General features: G+C 38.0%; 1 protein-coding gene across 1 annotated transcript; it reads left to right on the top strand.

Annotated features, from left to right (window-relative positions):
* Window positions 1-553: 553 nt before the first annotated feature.
* ena (enabled) lies at window positions 554-20762 on the top strand. The gene is made up of 8 exons (XM_043424714.1): window positions 554-817; window positions 9199-9520; window positions 10176-10354; window positions 13233-13294; window positions 13647-14686; window positions 15111-15296; window positions 15397-15646; window positions 15761-20762. Exons 1-8 carry the CDS (start codon window positions 813-815, stop codon window positions 15787-15789), a joined length of 2073 nt encoding a protein of 690 aa, XP_043280649.1. The 5' UTR covers window positions 554-812; the 3' UTR covers window positions 15790-20762.
* Window positions 20763-20933: the final 171 nt, after the last annotated feature.

Here is a 20933-nt window from a genome sequence, read left to right as displayed (position 1 = left end):
GTCATTGCTTTACTGCTTTACTGACTCCGCACATCGGTGACTAATTGAACGCTTTTTAGTAGCTTTTTACATTCGCTCCATCGATAACAAAGTAATACCCTTTTTCCCCCCTCATGTCATTTTTTCCTAAAATTATATTATTACTTTTTTTCTTATAATCAGCCTCACGTATAGTGATGAAATAAGTTTAAATATTTTTAAACCATGTTCATCCACGGACATTTAAATACTGGAATATTTAACCAATGATGAAAAATTTACAGTGAGTTGAAAAAAGCAATGCCAGATTATTTTGAAGAGGGTACATTTTTTTATAAAAATCATCTCATTTGTGCTTATGGACATGACTATAAAATTGAAAATAATGACGACTCAACGTTTGAATATCATTTTGTTGGCTTGCATGAATTTGAATTTTGGCGGTTTGACGGTTTTGACCACGATTGTAAGAATAACCGTAAGATGGCAAAAGCTGAAAGTTCCCCGAAGAAGAGTAGGGTATATATAAAAGGAGGCTTGGGTCTTGCCTTCTCAGTAAATCTGTAAGCATCGGGGTTTTTGCGAACACAATTACAACATTCGGAGCGAGGGAGCGAGAGTCGAGATATTTCGTGCTCCGGCAATATGGCCGGCCAGATGTACAGAAGTAGGGTGGTGTCACAGTGGTGTTAGTGACGTTATTATTTATGTCGTATTATCGAAAATCCTGTCCGAATCTCGCGTGTTTTCATGGACTGGGCGAGATATTACTGTGCAAAAGCAGAAATTCGGTTTGCATGAGGTCATAGCACTCGAATCAAAGCCCAGCGAACATGAAGTGAGTACATACATTATTCGAAATACTGATGAAGTGAGTGAGTGCGAGAGAGAAGAAGAGAATGGAAGAAAGAAAGGAACAAACTTCCTCCCTCGGACCAGTAACACGGCTTCGTTCCTTTTTTTATTATTCCTGACAATTGTTTTCTCGTTCTTTCTATGGGTGCATCATCCATTGTTTATAAAAATGAACTGTGGCGTCAGTGATCTTTTGTCACGCTAAGCATTTTGAAATAGTCCTTTCTTTATTTACTCCTTCAATTCGGATTTTTCGTTGCCAATTGCATGTATTTCATTGATATATTTCTGTCGTTCGTAACATGCGAGTGGGGTCGCAGAAAGTAAATGCACGGTCGGCTGGAAAGGGGCGTCGTGGAGGGGTAAGGCGTTTTTCTCGGGGAATTGACTCGGTATGAGGGAGAGAGAAAGAGAGAGATAGCTAGTACGAAGGTATATGTGTGTATAGTAGATCGCGGAGAGCGGCATGGCTAGGTAACGATTTTTGACAGAATATTACTGTTATTATTATATACCGAGTGATCGAGTTTTGTTTACAATTCCAGTTGAGGCTGTATTTCCATGTGTATGAATGATTTCCGCGTTCCTTTATCTACCGAGTTTTAAATGCGAGTGAGCTCAAAATATAATATGAGTACAAAATTAATGCATTGGCTATAAAAAAAATTGTAAGAAAAGGAAATAGATCGCGAGTGATGATGCAGAATTTCGACGAAAGAAGGTTTTCTCCTTTATCGAAGGGAGTGACATGTCAAAACATCGAAAAATACTTCGACAATGAAATGACACGAATTTCAGTCCGGCGAGTGTGATATTTCTGTGGTAAACACTGGATTCATTTGTTATAAATGTCATTTGTTCAGGGATTGGGAAGTACGCATGACGATATCTCGCGCGTGAATCGCCCGAGCGACTCATAACTTCCGGGAAAACACGTTTTTTTGCCAATCCTTTTTTCCGTAGAAAAAAGAAACAGGTTTTTGGTGCGAGCCGTTGAATTCTCTTCGCCGTTATTGTAAGAGGGGAAAAAGTCTTTTTTTTTGTACTTTCGTACGCCGGACCATTCCCTTATTTTATTGGTGAAGTCGAACAACCCTCAGCCACCCTTAGCTGTACCCTAGCACGACGACTCTCTCTCTCTCTCTCTCTCTCTCGCTCGCTCTTGCTCTCGGTGAAACATCACGACCATTGCAGTTGGGATCACGCGCTTACAGACCCGGTCCTTTTATGCCGTCGCTGCATTTGCTAACTAGACGCACACGCCCTAGTATAGATTCTTCGATAAATATGACAGTAGGAATAACTGAAATTCCTGTGCGTAAACGTTCCGATTATTTCAACCGAAATATCTTCGACATTTCTACTCCTTTCATTCCCTATTTTCTGTAATCGATCATTCGAAAAATCTCATCAGAAAAATCATCTGATGTAGGCGAATTTAATTACATTTATTTTCATTCAACGAATTCATTAATCTTCCCTCATTTATCGAGTGAATATTCGATACGGCGAACAATGTGTTTCATGACAATTGTAATTGAGGGATTGTTTCGCAATTTATTTAATTACGATGCGGTGATTTGTTGGAGATCAAATGAAATATGTTCGCTATTAAATGAGTGATTTCGAGTATTTATTTCGTGTTAAGGTAGACCATGCCCGACGGATCGTATTTTACAGGTGTCTAAATTCGATTGATTTTTACTTCCTATAGTTAAAGATATAATCACTTCAACCATTTAGAGTTATTAATTCGAAATTGTAAATACATTTTTTCAACTTGTCTTTTGGCGAATGAAATTACAAGCCACATTAATTAATCGGGGATCCATCACTGGGACCGAACTCGAAATTTCATTCGTCCCTGGCGAAAATACTATAGTTTTTCATGGAAAAAATCACATTAGATAGCGCAAAGGGAAAACACAACGGGAAGTGGATCAAGAAAAAAGTGCTAATAAAAAGACAGAAGGCCAAGCCAAGAATAAGAAACAAAATGCCGAAATAAGCAAATGCGAGGCTACCCGAGTGCTCGTTACCAATTTCGTTCAATCTTTAACGTAATATAACTTTATTACTAGTAAGACAATCGTCTCGAATTTTTTCCCGAACTTACGTTCTATAATTTATTGTTATCGTGTTACTTTTTCATGAGCTTCATAAGAAGAGTTCATGTATGGAAAGATTTTTTACGCATAGTTACTTTAATATTTGCATTACTTCGACTAGCCATTTAAGGTATAACTGGATGGACAATGATGCTGAAGTTTCCAACGTTGGAGTCCAACGAAATGATCTAAAAAATTGTTCAATAATTCCAGCAATTTTCCAATTTATTTCCTGCCGAATTTATACTTCGTAGTTTTTCAATCTACACAATTATGATTCGTGAAATAAAAAACTGATGGATGTATCATTTTGTTTTCATTCATTTCGTTGAACTCCAACGTTGGAAACTTCAGCGTCGTGATGGACAGGCTCGACCAAAAATTATATCTCATTGGAATTTCCGTACTTCGTGATGCAATAAAAATCTGAAAAAATTCAACAACATTTGGAAAGCTATGAACAACGATTATCAATAATAATATTGCCCAAAAGTTAATAGCAAATTGTTTAAACAATTAATTATACAATAATTTTGCGGTGACCTATTGTTTTTTTTTTACGAATCAAATGTGCGTATTTTTCCGAATGCTCATGAATTTTTACAGAATTTTCGTGGATTTTTGGAATTTCTTGAAAAAATTTTGAAAAAAATTTTAAAAAATTTGAATTTTGGATATGTTTTAGAAGACATATTTACTATCAGTTTTGAAGTCTCAAGGTTACCGGATCAAAAATGTACAAATAGAGCCACTTAAAAAATTTAAAAAAGGTAATTTCAAAAATCCATGAAAATTCTGAAAAAAATCACGAGCATTCGGAAAAATGCGCACATTCGATTCGTAAAAAAAACAATAGGTCACCGCAAAATTATTGGATAATTAATTGTTTAAACAATTTGTTATTAACTTTTGGGCAATATTATTATTGATAATTGTTGTTCATAGCTTTCCAAATGTTGTTGAATTTTTTCAGATTTTTATTGCATCACGAAGTACGGAAATTCCGATCAAGATATAATTTTTTGTCGCGAGCCTGTCCATCCAGTTATGCCTTAAACTCTGTCTAAATTTGAAGACTTTGTAAAATCGTTTGTTGCATTAACGTCAACCGTCGTGTCACTTCGAAGAGGAGGCTCGTATCGTTAATCATAACGTAGAAGCGATTATTATCAATTGAATATTAACAATGTCAAAACATCGTTCAATTCGATGTACGCAAACAATCTCGTGAGATTTTCGAAATAATTTTTTGAGTTCGCTGTGATAATGCTACCTCGTGTAATATATTCGCGTCGATCTCTCAGAGAGTATTATTCAATTGAGACCTGATTGTGTCACTCGCTCGTACGTCTCTTGATGCAGGAAGTCAGTATCGGGCTCACGGACGAAGTAATCGGTATCCCTCGACACTCAGATTGCTACAATGATTCATTCGCCGATGATTTTTGTCAGACGGAAATAAAAGTCGATACGCGTTATCAATCGTTCCATTGAAACGAATACGAGACTTTTGAACAGTCAGATTTACGAATTATTACGATAAGAAAATATCGATTAAAATTCTGACTCGACAGCTATTATTTTTCTATACAAAGTTGTTGGGCGAATTTTCAAGTGGAATGCAGCTCGAAGAGGAAGAAAATGAGAAGGACGACACGCCGAATGGGAGGCGGAACGACCACCGGAACAATTCGAATTTCAAACGAGCCGTTCTATCTATGCCTCATGAATGAAAAAGAGATTATCGATAAAATATCGATTACCACATCCGTGTATGATTTTACGAATGACCGACGTGTCGCGTAAAGCCTTTCGTTCAACTTCCCCCTCACTTCCGGGAACAGCGAGACGCGATACGAGTCGCCTTCGTCATCGAAAGTGTTTCTCCATTTTTACAACAACGCAGTTCCTTCGTTTATCGCTGTTCCACCTTAAGATTACGATTGCTGCACGTTTTTTTTCACGCGTCTACAGATCCCTCGGGCACGTGCGTCATTTTACGATGCGTCAACTTCTTCGCACCTTCGGAAATCGGAATCACATTCCTTTCACTGCGGGAGACCAAATTTTTATCAAAACTTGCTAAAGACAGTCGACAAAATTTTATGCTCCAACCAAATTTTTTTTCATCGGTGTGCACTCGTCAAGAATTATTCAATTGTTTCCATTTTTTTATGGAGCAATTAGGAAAATTATTTAGAAAATATTGATTTTCTGACAAATTTCAAATTTCGATCGCGGTTAACGTTATTTTCCATTTATTTTCGGCTGCTGAATTCTCGGAACAGTGTCCAACCCGTAAAGTTCAAAGCCTGACATTGAAACGATTTTTTAAATTGAATTTCCGTACAAAAATATGTCGATTGAGTACAAACGAGTTTAAAAGTAGCGAGGTGGGTGGAAAAAAGGTTTTAATTGACGTGGAATGGCCCATACGCGGCTAGACTTTTGGACTGTTTTTCACGTGTCAGTTTACCACCCCGCTCAATTAACCATATGCCTCTCGCAGCATGCAATCCATATCGGATGACTCAAGGTGGAAACCATACGACGCGACGCTGATCGATCACGATAACGCTAAAAGTTTCTTTTTTTTACTCCAACGCAATTTCGTGGATCAACTATAAAATCGCTTTTTTACATTGGGCTCAAGTAAACCTTTCGACTCGTCGATGCAGGAAAAAACCTCTCGACACGACGAATAAAAAACAGCAAAACAAAGTTTGTCCTTTGCGTAAAAATGGAGAGATCGATTTCCAACGAATAGAAAGTTCACAGATGATCGATTAATTCAGCGAAATTTAGCCACCTTGTCCCTGCAAATGTTGAAGTTCAGCAGAAAATAAAAAGATCGAAGAGCCTTTTTTATTTCTACGATGAAAAAGTAAATCGTGATATAAATTTGTAAAGCAATGTACGGAAACGAGCTTTTCATCGGGCTTAAAAATATCGGAAAAATTCTCAGAGGACTGGAACATTTGTTTCGCGTTATTTGCCTCGATCCGAGGCAAAAGTGAAGAACCATCTGTTAGGAAAAAGTCAACGTCCTTCGGCGTATGTAAATGATTTTTATGAGTTTTTTTAATCCCATTTTTCTTTGACGGTGTTGAGTGGTTCAGAGGGTAGACGTACGTAAAGTACAAGCCTGGCGTAACGTAGCTCTTGGAGATGGTAACCGAATACAAAGTCGTCGGGGAATATATAGCTCGTATAAGGTGACCTGGAACACATACGCTCCAACGAACTATTCGTAAGGGGGTCTCGCGTTTGCACAGCTCGCCTAGTTTCGCGTAGTTTCTCCTCTTCCTCTCCTCCGTTGCTCTCCCTCTCTCACTCTCTTTGGTTGCTACCCTTGCCCCGCGCAGCGCTCCCTACCATCGACCCTTTTATGCACACGCTCCTTTTCTACGTTTTTCACCGTTCTTCGTGGCCGTTTCACGAAACCTCCGCGCCTCCTCCTCCTCCGCTTCGCCCCTCAAACTACAAATGCTTCGAATGATGAATTTTTCGAATTTCAATTGCACAACGAACTTTCAATTCGTAAGCCGTCGACCTCAATTTTCCACTTGCCATCAAAGACCATTGCACTCCCAATTAAAACTGCATCTAAAAACATGCATTTTCAACCTTGTCTCAACCTTGCGACTGAATCTCACACGATCTAAAGAAAAAGCATGTTCCAATTAAAAAACGTCGGATATAGTCACGCAACTCGTGTTTACTCTAGACTGAGATAAAAATTTGGTTGAAACACTTGAAAAATTTTCAATTCAACTCAAATAATTTCACAAAAATATTTAGATCATTATTATTTAGACATATTTTGCTACTACGAAAATAATTGTAGGCTTCGTAGATTGCGTAGTGGTAAGAAAAGCTTCAGCTGAATTAACAAAATGATATGCCATTAGAACAAAAAATAAATGGTATAAATAAGAAACTTTATGCTCTGATGAATAAAAATTCTTCGAACAAAGCATTCGGTTTCGCTCGTTTAAAGGGTCTACGCTAATTAGACGGGCAAAAAAGACACGTGGTAAGGACCGGTTGAATAGCTTCGGAGATTTTATCAACGAGCCGTCCAAAAACATAATTTTGAGAGGCAGGTACGCGGTATCGCACCGGCGGTGCGTATTCACGTGCTCAAACAGCCAAGTTAAACGTAGCTCAAAAGTGAACTTGGACTGGTCAGATCTTTATAAAATTTTACTATGATACTTTTAAATATGTATACTTTCGAAAAATACAATAAAAAAAATCGATTTTTTGAAAATTCTTGTTAGGGTAGACCCCTCAATTCACATAAACGAAAATTTAGTGATTCGAATAAATGAACTATTCCTTATTTATCGCAAGCTGGGGTTAGTTAGATCAAGCAACAAAAATATCAACTAAAGACATTTAGTCATTGCAACCATTTTTTTTCTCAGTGTAGGAATCACAGCACAGGCTTTTTTGAAAAATGCTTCGAAATTATAAATACGTGAATGGATGCTAGAAATTCTTGCAAATTTTGATACCAACATTGTTTTCGACGGACACACTTTTTTAGTCTCAATTTTGTGGCTGAATATTGTTTGTCAAATTTATGGGTCTTATCATCGCGTTCTCGATTTACGAATGTTAGAGTACGGAAGTTATGGCATGTAATCGCTCCACTTCCTCTTTCTCTCTCTCTCTCTCTTTCTGGCATTCTCATCCATTCGCTCTGGTCGTTCGTCACTATTTTCCTCTCAGGATCGAGACGGATTCTACTGGTGTGGGAAGCAATAATTAAGTGAGTTCGTCGAGGCCTGATGGCGGAAGTTTAACAGATATTTTGCATGGCTCGTTATTACTTTCCAGGCGTGATCTCATTTAATTGCAATACAAGGAATTCGCAACAGTAGCAAACTTTATTGTGGCGTTTTAACACGTGCACGCATGTTTATACAGGGGTGTGCATAATTAGTCGGTAGCCTGACGATAATTTGTCACGAACTTCTTTTTTCGTTGCTTTCTAATTTGAGAAAAGTCAGAGTGGAAATTCGACCAGGCGAACCGTCGATAATGTACGAAAAAATGTCATTGAACCGATTTTATTGTCAAGGGCACTCGCAGTAAAGGAAGATATCGTTGAGTCAGTCAATTATTATTTTCGTTTCTGTAAGATCGACAGGAAAAGCGTAAAAAGCGGTATTTTCTCAAGGGCACTCATTGCGGACGTAATTAATCATTAATTTACCTATTCGCTCCAATTGCTTCGGAGCAGAAGATAATTAGAGGCTCTTTGAGCGTTAAGCACACGATCGTAAAGTTTTTCCATCCTGTGTTCGTCCAATAACCCGAACGAAACATTATCTCAGTTGCAAAATTGTCTACAATGGCAACTCCCCACCCCGCTTTCATTTCTCCTCCCCTTAAGTCGAGGTGGAAGTTCAGATTATCGTTAACGCCAATTTGTACGTGCGAGCTTTCGCCCGAGCTTCGAGAAAATAATAGCCAACTGCGTGGGCTTTGCATGTGTCCCTCCGCTCATGCTATATACGTCGTCACAATCATTTATCGAGCACGTGTTTTTCACGCAAAAACACTGAATACGTACATGCACAAACACCTAAAGTTTTTTTCTAGAGCGTATCGACGAATTCGTTTCAACCGGTCCGCTTAGAGAATCAATTTCTATTTACAATCCATTAAAATAACGATGTTGGGATTAGCGTGGTTCGAATGTGCACGAAAATTTCATTTTTTTCGAATTTCAACTCAACTCTTATTAACACTTTAAAACCACGAAAATAGCACAGTTTTTTCAGACTTAAAGTCTTCATCATCGATATTCACCAATTCAAAGATTCACCGATGTATAAATAAAAATACAATTTTTCATCCCGTAAAATGATCGAAATATCGTAATTTCTGATAAGGCGATTACCATCGTAATAGGCCGCAATCTTTCATTCGTATTTTTTAACGTGAAGATACTTTTTTTCATAACATCGTTGGTAGAATACTTTTCCAATTGATTCACGATTGAAAAATTGCATTTAGTAATGCAAATTCAAAAATAACTTCGATCGATCTAATTTAAAAAAAAAGAAATTAAAATTCAACTCGCACCAATTCCAATGTAAATTGTTCAAATTCACAAATTATTCGCAATGGCTAATAAATTTTTGAGTGTTCATTACAATAATTTGCGAATAATCATTTATATTATAATAAATCAGTATGAATAGTTGAATATCCGCGATTAATGTATAATTTTTGTCAACAGCGAAGTGAGCATATCATCTGCCCGCGCCTCGGTGATGGTGTACGACGACATCAACAAAAAATGGATACCGAGCGGCTCGTCATCAGGATTATCGAAAGTTCAACTGTATCAACATCTTGTCAACAATACGTTTCGCGTTGTTGGAAGAAAATTGCAGGATCACGAGATTGTGATAAATTGTGCTATACTCAAGGGATTGAAGTACAATCAGGCGACAGCTACGTTTCATCAATGGCGCGATAACAAGCAGGTTTACGGTCTCAATTTTTCAAGCAAAGATGATGCCGATGCCTTCGCACGTTCCATGCTCCAGGCACTTGATGTGAGTATTTCATTGTTCGTCCAACTCTTCTGCTGAATCCAATGAAAATGATTTATCAATGTAGAATATTAAAAATAAGTTTACCAATTTTCGGAAGTGCCAAATGTTTTTCGGTTTCGGAGGTCGGATTGTTTTTAAAAATAGTCCGAAAATGTAGATTTTTCGATGACTCCGTGTGCATGAAATCATTTGTTTGCTTACCGAATTTTTATATTTCCAAAGAAAATGAAAATGAGTATCGAAGATTTTTAGTAATTTTCCAATGACTGCACTTTGAAATTTATAAAAACGAATTTGTTGAAGCCGCCGAAGAACTTACAGTAAAATATTTCGTGAGAAACCTTCGCACGATTCGCGAAGCGAGAATTTAAAATTGCGTCATTTACTCGACCCTTTGATGAGAAAAATGTGCTCACCAGTGCGCGAATGTCGTTCGAGGGGTTAAAAAACAGAAGAAAAAGAGTCGAGTCGTTGATAGAAAGCTTCCAAGCCTGCCTCCAGACCCGAATCGCCCACACGATCGTAAATTAATTTCTGTGACGCGCAAGAGCGTCCGTTTTAATCGACTACGAAATATCGTTGATGTTTTATCTTCTAGTTAACTGATGAACTTCAATTATCAAACGTTTGATTCCTGGTTTTTTTTTTTCATTAGGTGCTAAGCAATGGGAGCAACATATCACGCAGTCTTGGTCCGACAGTCACACCGGCAACTCAACAACAACCTGCGTATCCGCAACAACAACCGCAGCAACCGCCGCAGCAACAACAACCCTCGTCCCAACAACAACCGCCACAAATGAATCCGCAATACGACGAGGACATGGGCTACAGGTGGGTCACCGAACTTCCATTCCCACGTATCTATTCTCCTTCTCAACTACAGACTAAAAACTTGACACAAAGAAGATTGAGACTTTGACGAACAACTGGGAGAAATAAAACTGGATACTCGTTAGAAAATATTCATTATAACGTCTCGATGGAACAGATTTTTCGACACTTTTGTCGCTAGAAATCCTCGGCGATATCGGCCCCTCGGTTTCACGGTTTTATTATTTTTCCAAATGTTTCGTGGGATGTCTGACGTGGGAGGATAGATTCGAGTAAAACGAGAGGATATTTATCGGCGGATTTGCGAAGATCCCATGAATTGATCAAAATTGTTTTGCCTCTTTTCTACTTCGATGTTTCTATCAGTTTTTCTTTCTCGGCCAAGGAATTTTACACGGAACAACGACGTACACCAAATGTCCAAAAAAATTGCATAATTGATTAAAAATCGTAGCAAATTTGTGGTGAAAGCTCAAACAAATATGAAACACAATCTATTCAATACATGAGAGCGCAAAGAAATAACACTCTAGTCTCCAGAAGGTTGGAGAATTGTGCAATTTCAGTTTGTCTTCATTTTCTCTTTTTCCCCTTAATCGCGTACTGACGAGCAGAAGAATTCGTTTGATTGTGCAGTGTAAGTAGCCTGTAGGATCTTTAAACTCTTGAAAACTACAGCATTTGGAGCGATCCAATTCCATCACAAACGTGGGTCTGCGTAATCCAAGTTTTACCGACGCTCGCGAATTTCATTTGCTAATATCAACGATATCATTTTTCATTCCTTATGCTTGTCCAAGGTGTCCAAGGAGTAAGAATATTTTTAATTTTAAATGAATGTATGTTTTTTGTTCTTAGTTCGCTTTATTTTCGGTATTTTTCACATAAACATTTTTTGCCTTTCATCGCTCGCAATGAAGAAAAAGAGGAGAAGATCATTCCTTCAATTATGATTTCGGGAACGGGACTATCGACGCCTTCCTCTGTCACTAATTTCACGTGTTCTGAGTTTTTCATCACGAATCATCTCATTGAACCCTCCTTGTACGGATGTCGTTACAGTCAAGGTCAGGCACACGTACACGACATTAGCACGATGGGAACTGTTTCACGGGTCTCATTGTCACTTGGTCGTCTAACTACGAGAGGTACCTCGAACTCCTCTGTGCCCCCGACCCCAAGCCCAAACCACAGCCACCCGTCTATTAGTAACGGTACGACGACCGTCATACAGGTCGGTGGCTCTACGCCCTGTACACGCGGTTCACCAGCTGAAACCCCCATGAGGTGACTTCTCGATCTTATTGAAATAAAACAAAAAACGTCGACGAAATATCACCAATGAATTCAGTTACAAAAAAATCATTTCAAGAGTTGAACACTTTCGCGAATATCCGAGGACGATCGAGGCACTCAGCCCTGATCGAATGGCTCATCACGCGAAGCGACAAAAATTCCATTTTCAATTTTCCCTCGTCAATATAATATGTGGAGAAATTATCGAAAAATTAGCTACTTTTTATTATTGGGATTTGATTTTTAAAGGATATTTGTCGAGCCAAGAAATGATTCTATCCATTTATCGTAAAGTAACGTAGTACTTCTGAGAACACTGAAAAAAATCGAATACGATGGATTCCAGCATCTCCAGACGATTCGAGAAAACTTCTTCGCTATTCGTTATTTTCTCTCGCACGTAATAAATCATTGTTAAAAAGATGGTGCGGAGCTAATTCGATTAGTGTTAATACAGCTTGGTCGTCCTTTGAGCGTAATCTACACTCATCTCTCGCAATCTAATGGGTGGCGTTCGTCCGTCAGCTTCCATTAACAAATTGAGTTTTATACCGAAAACCACGTGATGCATGTGTTTTAAATTTCGATTCAATTATAGGCGTAGTATTGAATCAGAGAAGACGAATGAATAATCCTGAAATATGAATATGTTATCGATGAGTTTTTCACTGTTTTCGTTGCCATATCGTTTCACGTGTTCATTATACCGCTAAAGGGGGTTGCTTTTTCACATTTCTTCAAAATTAGTTACCATCGGTAACGCCCATTTGACCGTTCGATTCAGAAAGAAACCTTTCCATCGAATTAGTAAATTCTGCAAATCAAAAGATGCACAAAGGAATGTACCTTAAAGGAGAAGTTCGAAATATTTTCATAATGTACTGTGCAATTTTACATACTGTACAATAACACTGGTCATACATTCCATTTTGCAAGTTTATCTTGCAACGGCCTTGAAAAAAATGAATAAATAAAAACATAGCAAAAAAAATCAGTATCGTTCATCTCAAAGGAGAATGTACAATTATACTAATGCGTATACCACCTTAGCGATAGCCGCTCGTGCGACTGAGGGGGTAAGTATGATATTTCTAACCAACGCGATACCCGATCGTATAACCCGTCACGTGTATGCGCCGATCAGAAACTCTAGTGTAAAAATGCAGCAGTGGAATGCGACTAGAAAATCATGTATCGATATTTTATTAATCTCGCATTGGCTTTTGAGGTAAATTATCGTTTCAAGATGTTTGTTTCGCGGAGCAAGTAACGCGAAATGAGAATCTAATTAACAGTATACTTGATTCACTTTCTCAGCGTCAGTTATTGCGATTAGAAGAGATTTATTGGTAAAATAACTAAAATTGCTAAGGTGGTTTATACGATAATTTCGATATTTCTTATAGGTAGCTCTGGTTCCTAGAGGTATAACACATTTTACTTTTAATACGTTAGTCTAGCTGGCTGACTAATCCTGCTTTGCATTTCATTTATAAATCAACTATGTTCATGACGAAAATATATTTTTTAACAAAGCGTGAATGCTTTTATGTGATTTTAAACAAGTGTAAATTCTTCCTAGGACCATGACCAGAGAGGACGTCGCGATTATTCAGGAACGCAGGATGTCGCAGCAAAGCCAACGTAAGTATTTATCCAATCTTTATCGGTCCTGTAAACAAGACCAAATCATGACGCGAGTATTCGGTCGAAGCTTCAAATTTCTGTCATCGTTTGCACCTGTCAATTTCCACAATTTTAGTAAAAGAAATCATCTGCAAAGTAACGTTTTTACCACTATTTCCAGTTTTTTTTTTTAAATTCACCAATCCAATTGCTCGCTTAAAATTGAGAACCTGAAAGAATTCATGATAAATTTGAAATCTAATAAAATCTTGTACTTTATTACCCGGTACTTTCAGGCTGAGTTTGCACCACATCTGCAACGTATTCACAGCGACTATTTTTATAATTTTATCTGAATTTTATTTTACAGCTGCGAATGGCCCAAGTGCGATATCCCCGAGTTGTCCCCCCCCGACGGGACAACAGCAGCAGCAGCAGCAGCAACAACAGCAACAAGGGCCCGGTCATCACAGAACGTCATCGGCGCCTCCAGCGCCCCAGCCACCGGTAGCGTTGCAGCAAGGACAAATAGCAGCGCAGATAATGCCACAAATGTCGGTTGGTCCGCCGATACCGCCACCTCAACCGCCAGTAGCAGCACCGCCGGCGCCACCTTGTCCTCCATCGATGATGAACTTTGGAGCGCCGGCGCCACCCCCAATGATGACACAGTACGCACAACAAACCGCTTCCCAATCGAGTATCCCCTGTCAATCGCAATCCCAGCCGATTTACGCAACGAATCAATCAACTAATTATTCTAATAACGGGCAACAAGCTCAATATAACGTTAATAATCAGTCTCAGACGCAATACTCGACCGGGTCTAATCAGAATAACGGTATTTATGGTCAAAACAATGGTCAAAATGGGATTTACAGTCAGGCGGGAGCGACTTCAGGTCAAAGTAATAGTCAGTACGCTGTTAACAACGGTAGCCCTGGTCAATTTGCCACTAATAATCAATACGGTAGCAGTAATTCGATTAATTCATATGCCAGCGGCTCGAGTCAATACGCAACCGGTCAAACGCAATTTGGTAACGTCGTACAAACAAACGCACAGTTGCAATACGGTGGACCTGCTCAAACTGCCATTACAAGCACTAATCCTTACGGTACCCCAACCAACGCGGTTAATCAATACACCACCGGCGGCACTACCTTTAATTCTAATGCTTACAATCCCATTAGCAACAGTGGGCCACCACCACCCCCTATGGGACCATCGGCTGGTCCCGCTGCTCCACCTCCACCTCCACCCCCGCCCGCTCCCAACGTTAACAGCAATGTTGTTACAATACCCAACGCCCCGTCTATGGGGCCCGGAATCATTGCCAACAATGATGTTCCACCCGATATGAATTCATTGGCTGCCGCTCTTCAGGCAGCCAGATTGAAGAAGAAACAGGTAAATACTCCTTTTCACCTCTCCCAAACGCTGGGAGTATCATGATTTTTATTTCACCATAACGAGCTCAGGAACCAAATGATATAGTGCAATCATTTGATCGTAAATCATAACTTATTTGTGGTAAAAACTTTGTAAGGTATCCACATATTTCTACAGATCTTTAAAAAATCTATTGTATTTCATGGTAGTTATTACTGTATGCAGATATTTTTGTGCAAATTGTAAGAATACCATGCCGTACTTGAATTCTGACTTTTATTGAAGTGAAAAGTGCCTAATTTTTTATAATGAACTCTAATTTTGCACTCGCACCCACTATCAAGTGAATTTCATCATAAAATTGATATCGTCGTTGTTGTGGATGCGCGTTCGCTGAGACGAGAATAAAAAAGTGACCTAATTGTTTACTTTTGACGAGTAGCAATCGCAACCGGTTGAAAACAGTGGATCGAGCACGAGCAGCAGCGGAAGTGGCGGGGGCAGCGGTAACTATGGAACACTGGGACGCAACGGCGGCGGCGGTATGGCTTCGATGATGGACGAAATGGCGAAAACTTTGGCACGACGACGCGCAGCCGTTGAGAAAAAGCAGCCCGAACAGCCACCGGTAAGAGATGAAAACAGTTCGTTTGTTTGGCTTGACACGACTTTGTAAACTCCGAATCACAACGAAAAAAAATGATATTGTAAACTCTAATTCTTAAAAGGAACCGGAAAGCTCGCCTGACAAAAAGTGGGACAAAAACAGCTCGTCGAATAACAAATTTTCGAACGGTGGAGAATCGCCTAAGTCGGCGCGCAAGAGGTTCGGATCAGCATCGGAAGACACTCTTCTCAAAGTCAACGGAGTCGGTGACGGTCCGTCATCTTCTGCTCAAGAGATAGAGGCCTTTAAAGCTGAAATAATACTGGAACTGCGAAGAGAGTTTAAGAAAATTAAGCAGGAATTACTGGACGGTGAGCTTACATCAATTCATCCACGACATTTTTCATTTAGCATTTTTTAAATAGTGATCAAGCATTTTTCAACTCATCACTGATGGTCGAAAATTTGTTTAATCTTCTTCGCAGCCTTGAGGGGAGAACTCAGAAATGGGTGAAAACGAGTCTGAAAGTGCAACGACAAGCTACAAAAATGATCAGCGAAAAGAAAAAGAGAGATTTGACTAGATAGCTCAACCACCGCATCATCGACAGCCACGGCACAGGTTTTTATTACACATTTGCGAATACGATGTAGCAAAGGAAGAAAGAAAGAGAGAAGAAAAAAATGGAAGAAACAAGAACTAAAACATTCGTGTATATCAGGCACTCGTTTGTAAGTTCGGTCAAGACTAGTTTAGCATTCTAAGTAAACTTTACTGTCCCTCCGTTGCCTCTAAAACATCGATATTGAAAAAAAAATATGGTGAATAGAATCAATTGAGTGCAATCGGATCAAACGTTTTTATGTTTTTTTTTTTTTTTTTCATTCATCGCGTAAATTTCTGCACAATCCTATATCTTTTATAAATTTTTCTCTTATTCTACAACGCACAATTATTGATATTATATTTCCCATCAAAAATCAAACCTAAACTTCCGATTTACAGAAAAAAAGGATTTTTGATGTTTTGATCGAATATTTGAAATTTTTGGTAACTATTGTACGCAGGCTCAATTGATTCTACGGCCGTGGTGAAAGAAAATGAACAAAAACATAATGTCGTCAGCCGTGAAGATGAAACAGAGATGATTATTCAAGACTTGAATTCTAAATGTTAAACACTTTTGAGATTGAAAAAACAAATGTTATTTTCCATTTAACATTACGGTTATTTGGCAGTTGAATACATTTTCCAAGAATGAAAAATGGAAATAACGTCCTGGACGATAAATGAGACTGTCGATTTTTCGATTTCCACATATCGCGATCATTCCAATCAAATTTTTGTCAAATCTCAAGTACAAAATTTCGATACGCATTTAAATACGGCTCTCTAACGTTTGGCCAGTTCTACACGGTCGTCTATCGTTCCAATCGAAGTTGACAATTCAACTGCCAAATGGCACGTTTGACCATCGATATTCATGAATACCACAATGTTCATTCGATTCTACGGAAGTTTCATGGCTCATTATTGACACAAAGAAGATGCCACATAAAATCAAAAGTATTTATGAGCTGCACATGCTTTCTTCTTAGATAATAGCACAAATTATTTGTACTCGGATCAGTCTTTGAACGGAGGGCTTAATTTACACTTATATATAAGCTACGATCTCTATTAGTCATTTAATTCTTAGAAGACAAAAACGAAAATTTGTGATTTTTCTTTTTACACACAATTTATTCGAAAAAAATAGTACGAATTGCTTTACGTACCTATTTTTATAATTTTACTTATCGACCGAGGAGGAAGAATTTCGATTGGAAGAATAAGTAATCAGTCTGTTTTGTAATATCATTTTAACCAATCGAAGAATCCATCAATGAAAGATATTCCATGATTTCGGATTACATAAATTTCTTATTCTTTGTCTTCGTGTAACCGTATTTTCACCAATCGAGGCGCTCGAATAACGGATCTGCAGTATCCCCCATTCGGTACAAATTCCGACTTGCGATAAAAATAAACCCAGAACATTCTTCATGAGGATCCTATATCGGTGCCGTTGCCTTCGTACAAAATTTTTCAAAGGCTGATCGTAAACTTTGCACGACTCGAAGCGCCGTGTGCGCGCGTCCTCGTAAGATTGTCGTCTTCTTTGCCGCCAAATCATTATTTCATGAGTAACAACAGTATTGATTCATTTGACAAAAACAAAAAAAGAAAACCAACGAAAACGTCGCTTGGGAAATGTAACACAATGGAAATTGTGAGTTATCACTGAAAATGTTCCAACGACTGAATTGATTTTGTGTGAAAAAAGTTGCTTCGAGTTTTTCATATGTTTTCTGGCGAAGAACGATAGAGCTTGCGTCATGGACAAAAATCTTTCTAAGGAAGATACAAAAATACTCTTCTTCAATCTATTGCTATCGACCTAGGAGCTTTATCATAATGTTATATCTGTATATATAATTACACACACATATATATATATAAATATATATATATACACACGTACACATAAACACTTTCGTTCTGGTACAGAAAAAGTTCGTGTATTAGAATTTGTCCTGTATGAGAGGAGAAAAGTGAGAAACACTAAAAAAAGCAAGCAAACAAACGTTAAGACTGCGGTCCCGTCACGTGTGAATCGTATTCGTGAAAAACAAAAAACAAAAAAAAAACATGAAAAAGAATAAGAAAATAATGAAATGAAAAATAACACGCAGTTGGCTGTCATTGTCATACAGGGCCCCCCGTTCGGCGCGCGCATGAACTCGGAAACCCCTCGTTTTTTAAATGTATTTTATACGTCCCTTTTGTAAATATAATTCTTATATCTTCCAGTATAATATATTTATTTTTCATTTTTCTACAAAAACGAGAAAAAGACGAAGAGGAAGAAAAAGAAAGGAAACGAAAGAAAAAATAAAACGAAAAACGTTTACGGAATTAATTGTATTCCGCGAATTGTGCGTTTTTGCATTCGATTAGAAAGGCCCAAACGTCACTGACACGTCGAAACGTTTTGTGACGAGAATCGGCTGTTTTCATTTTTACATATTATTTTCTCGTCTCATGAGTTATGACGTTTTTTTTCTCTCGCCGTACGGCCATGACGAAATGCTTTTGTTTTTCTTCTTACGCATTGATTTCGAGATTTTTCAGATCATCGGAGACAAACCTCGATGCAAGTACTGCTTTGCTCATTTTTTTTATGTCTTGGCGCTTTATAAAAGTTGTTCTTTTTTTCCCGATTTTAACTACTTTACGGGTATCTACAACCGGAGCTTACGCTCGACGAAATACGAGAAATATTCATTATCATTACGAAGACAATTCAATGGTTGTTACACTTTTTTACTCACACACAACACACACTCACACACGTAAACACACACTTCCGAAACTTTTTTTTTCTCTTCCGTAAAACGATAATCACCCTCCGGACCAGACGAAAGATTTGTCTAGCAATTAAGATCGCGTTAACAGTGTTTGAAATGTATCATTTAAAAAAACAAAACTTTTAAAAAATAAACGAGGACGGAGAGAAAACCGAAACGAAGGAAAAACAGACTAGAATTTAGCCAGGGAATGTTAGGTCAAGTGTGTTTCTTAACGTTAAATTCATTAACAACTAAAGACGATGATACAAAATACGTTTGTTTATGGGATTAAGTAACGTTATATCAAGAAAAAGAAAATACGACGAAAAAAATGAAAGCGATGGAAGAGGAAAAGAGAGCGTGAGCGAGAACGAATATTTCTCGTGTAATAATGCTGAAGACATAAGTGTAACCGAGGCCATCATAATAACTTGTACTGTAATAATAAATTACCAATGTTCAACAACCGCTAACAAAAGTCATTTTTTTTTTTCACCGTCATATTTGTTTGTATGAAAATAACTGAAACGGGGTATGTTTTTTCGCTCGAACAGACGAAATTTCGCGTCACACTTTCGTTGGCGGTTGTGAATGCATTAAAAAAACAAGGAGGAATAAAATAAAAAATTAAACATTATAAAGTATTTTATATTTCACGAACTTGAAAGAAAAAAAAAAAAAGAAACTACTAAATTGACTATTTCATAGCCACAGGAGTCAGGCAAAATACGAGATCGAATTCGTGTTTTCACGTCAATTACTCTCATTTTCAAAACCGAATTAACGAGCCAAGGAAAGTCGATATTTCCCAAGCTTTTTCGATTCACGGAAGACTGGAAAAGTGTCTTCGTTTTTAAAAAATTCAAATGTAGCTCTGGATCTTTCGTTCATTGAGACAGCTGCTGAACGTAGAATAATTTTGTATTTTTCTACTATACTTTCGCTTTGGCGAAAAGCAATCGGCTCTTCAAGAGCTGTAATGATCATCAAGTTTTAGTAAATTATCGCATCGATCGATCGTTATGAACACACGCGCGCGCGCGCACACACACAGACACACACACACAAAATTGACGATGACGGCTGTGATTGGATTCATGAAACAAAGATTAGTCAGAACGGTCTTATGATGCGAGCTAATTCGTTCCACCGAAACAAGTAAACTGAAGAAAAGAGTTTCTATCTCGGTCCTCCGACTCCTGTGGGAATTGATTGCATTTATTATTCGATTAAAAATAATGAAAAAGCGAATAATGCGACTTAGCTTATACACACAACGTTGTTAAGATTATTCGCTCGTACCGGTGATCTTTTTCAGCATCAATTTAACGACGAACGAAAAAAACAAAAACAAATGAAAACATGTAAATTCGATCGAATATATTATAATATATGTATAGAAAAAAACGAAAATCACCCGCGCAATCCACCACATTTTTATCATCATGATTTTCTGCGTGAAAAATCGCCATCGTTAACGATGGCCATTCGAGCTTTCTTTTTCGTTCCACTTCATTCATTCTCAGATTGTTCATTTATCTTCCGCTAACTGAATGCTGAAAAAATGCTGACGAGTGTGTGGATTATGAAGCGAGAATGACCCCTCGTGACGAAACGTAATAACGATTTCCCGTTTAATTTTTTTCCATCATCACACAGGGCTCAAGTTTTTTCGAGTTTTCAACAGAGAATTCGTACTCGCAATTGAAACCGAAAAGACGAGTGAACATCAGCGAACGTTCGGGTGTACGAACACGCTTATAAATATTACGCGATTGAGAGAAGTCGGTGAAGGAATTCGACAACGCCACATAGTATTTGGAAAAGGAAATTAGACGATAAGTAATGTAAAAGTAATTTGTATGAATACGTTTAAATTATGAATATAAACACCGGCATATAGATGATAAATAAGAAGAGAAAACGTGAGAAAAGTGCGGGAGTAATACTAGGTAAACTAGGTTCTCATTTCATAAACGTATCTCGAGGAAAAAAGCCGCGAAAAAAATGGAAAAAAAAACAATATTTGTATGTAAATTAATGACGAAAAAAAAAAATATATATAAAAACAAAAATATTGATGCGAGTTAGTAAGCTATTTTTATGACTTTCGTTCGAATCTTTTCCTGACGACACCTTCATTCCTCGAAAAAAAATCGATGAGAAATATCCTTCGGCTCGATTCTGAAATAGCAACAAAAAAACGAGCATCAGCGATATTTCCAGCGATGCATTTCATTAATTTCTCAGCTATAAGGTGCTCCG

Source organism: Venturia canescens, chromosome 7 (genome assembly GCF_019457755.1).
Source record: "Venturia canescens isolate UGA chromosome 7, ASM1945775v1, whole genome shotgun sequence".
In the NCBI taxonomy this organism is placed as follows: Eukaryota; Metazoa; Arthropoda; class Insecta; order Hymenoptera; family Ichneumonidae; genus Venturia; species Venturia canescens.
The sequence above is the reverse complement of the archived record's forward strand: the minus strand, read 5'-3'. Positions and strand labels throughout refer to the sequence as shown.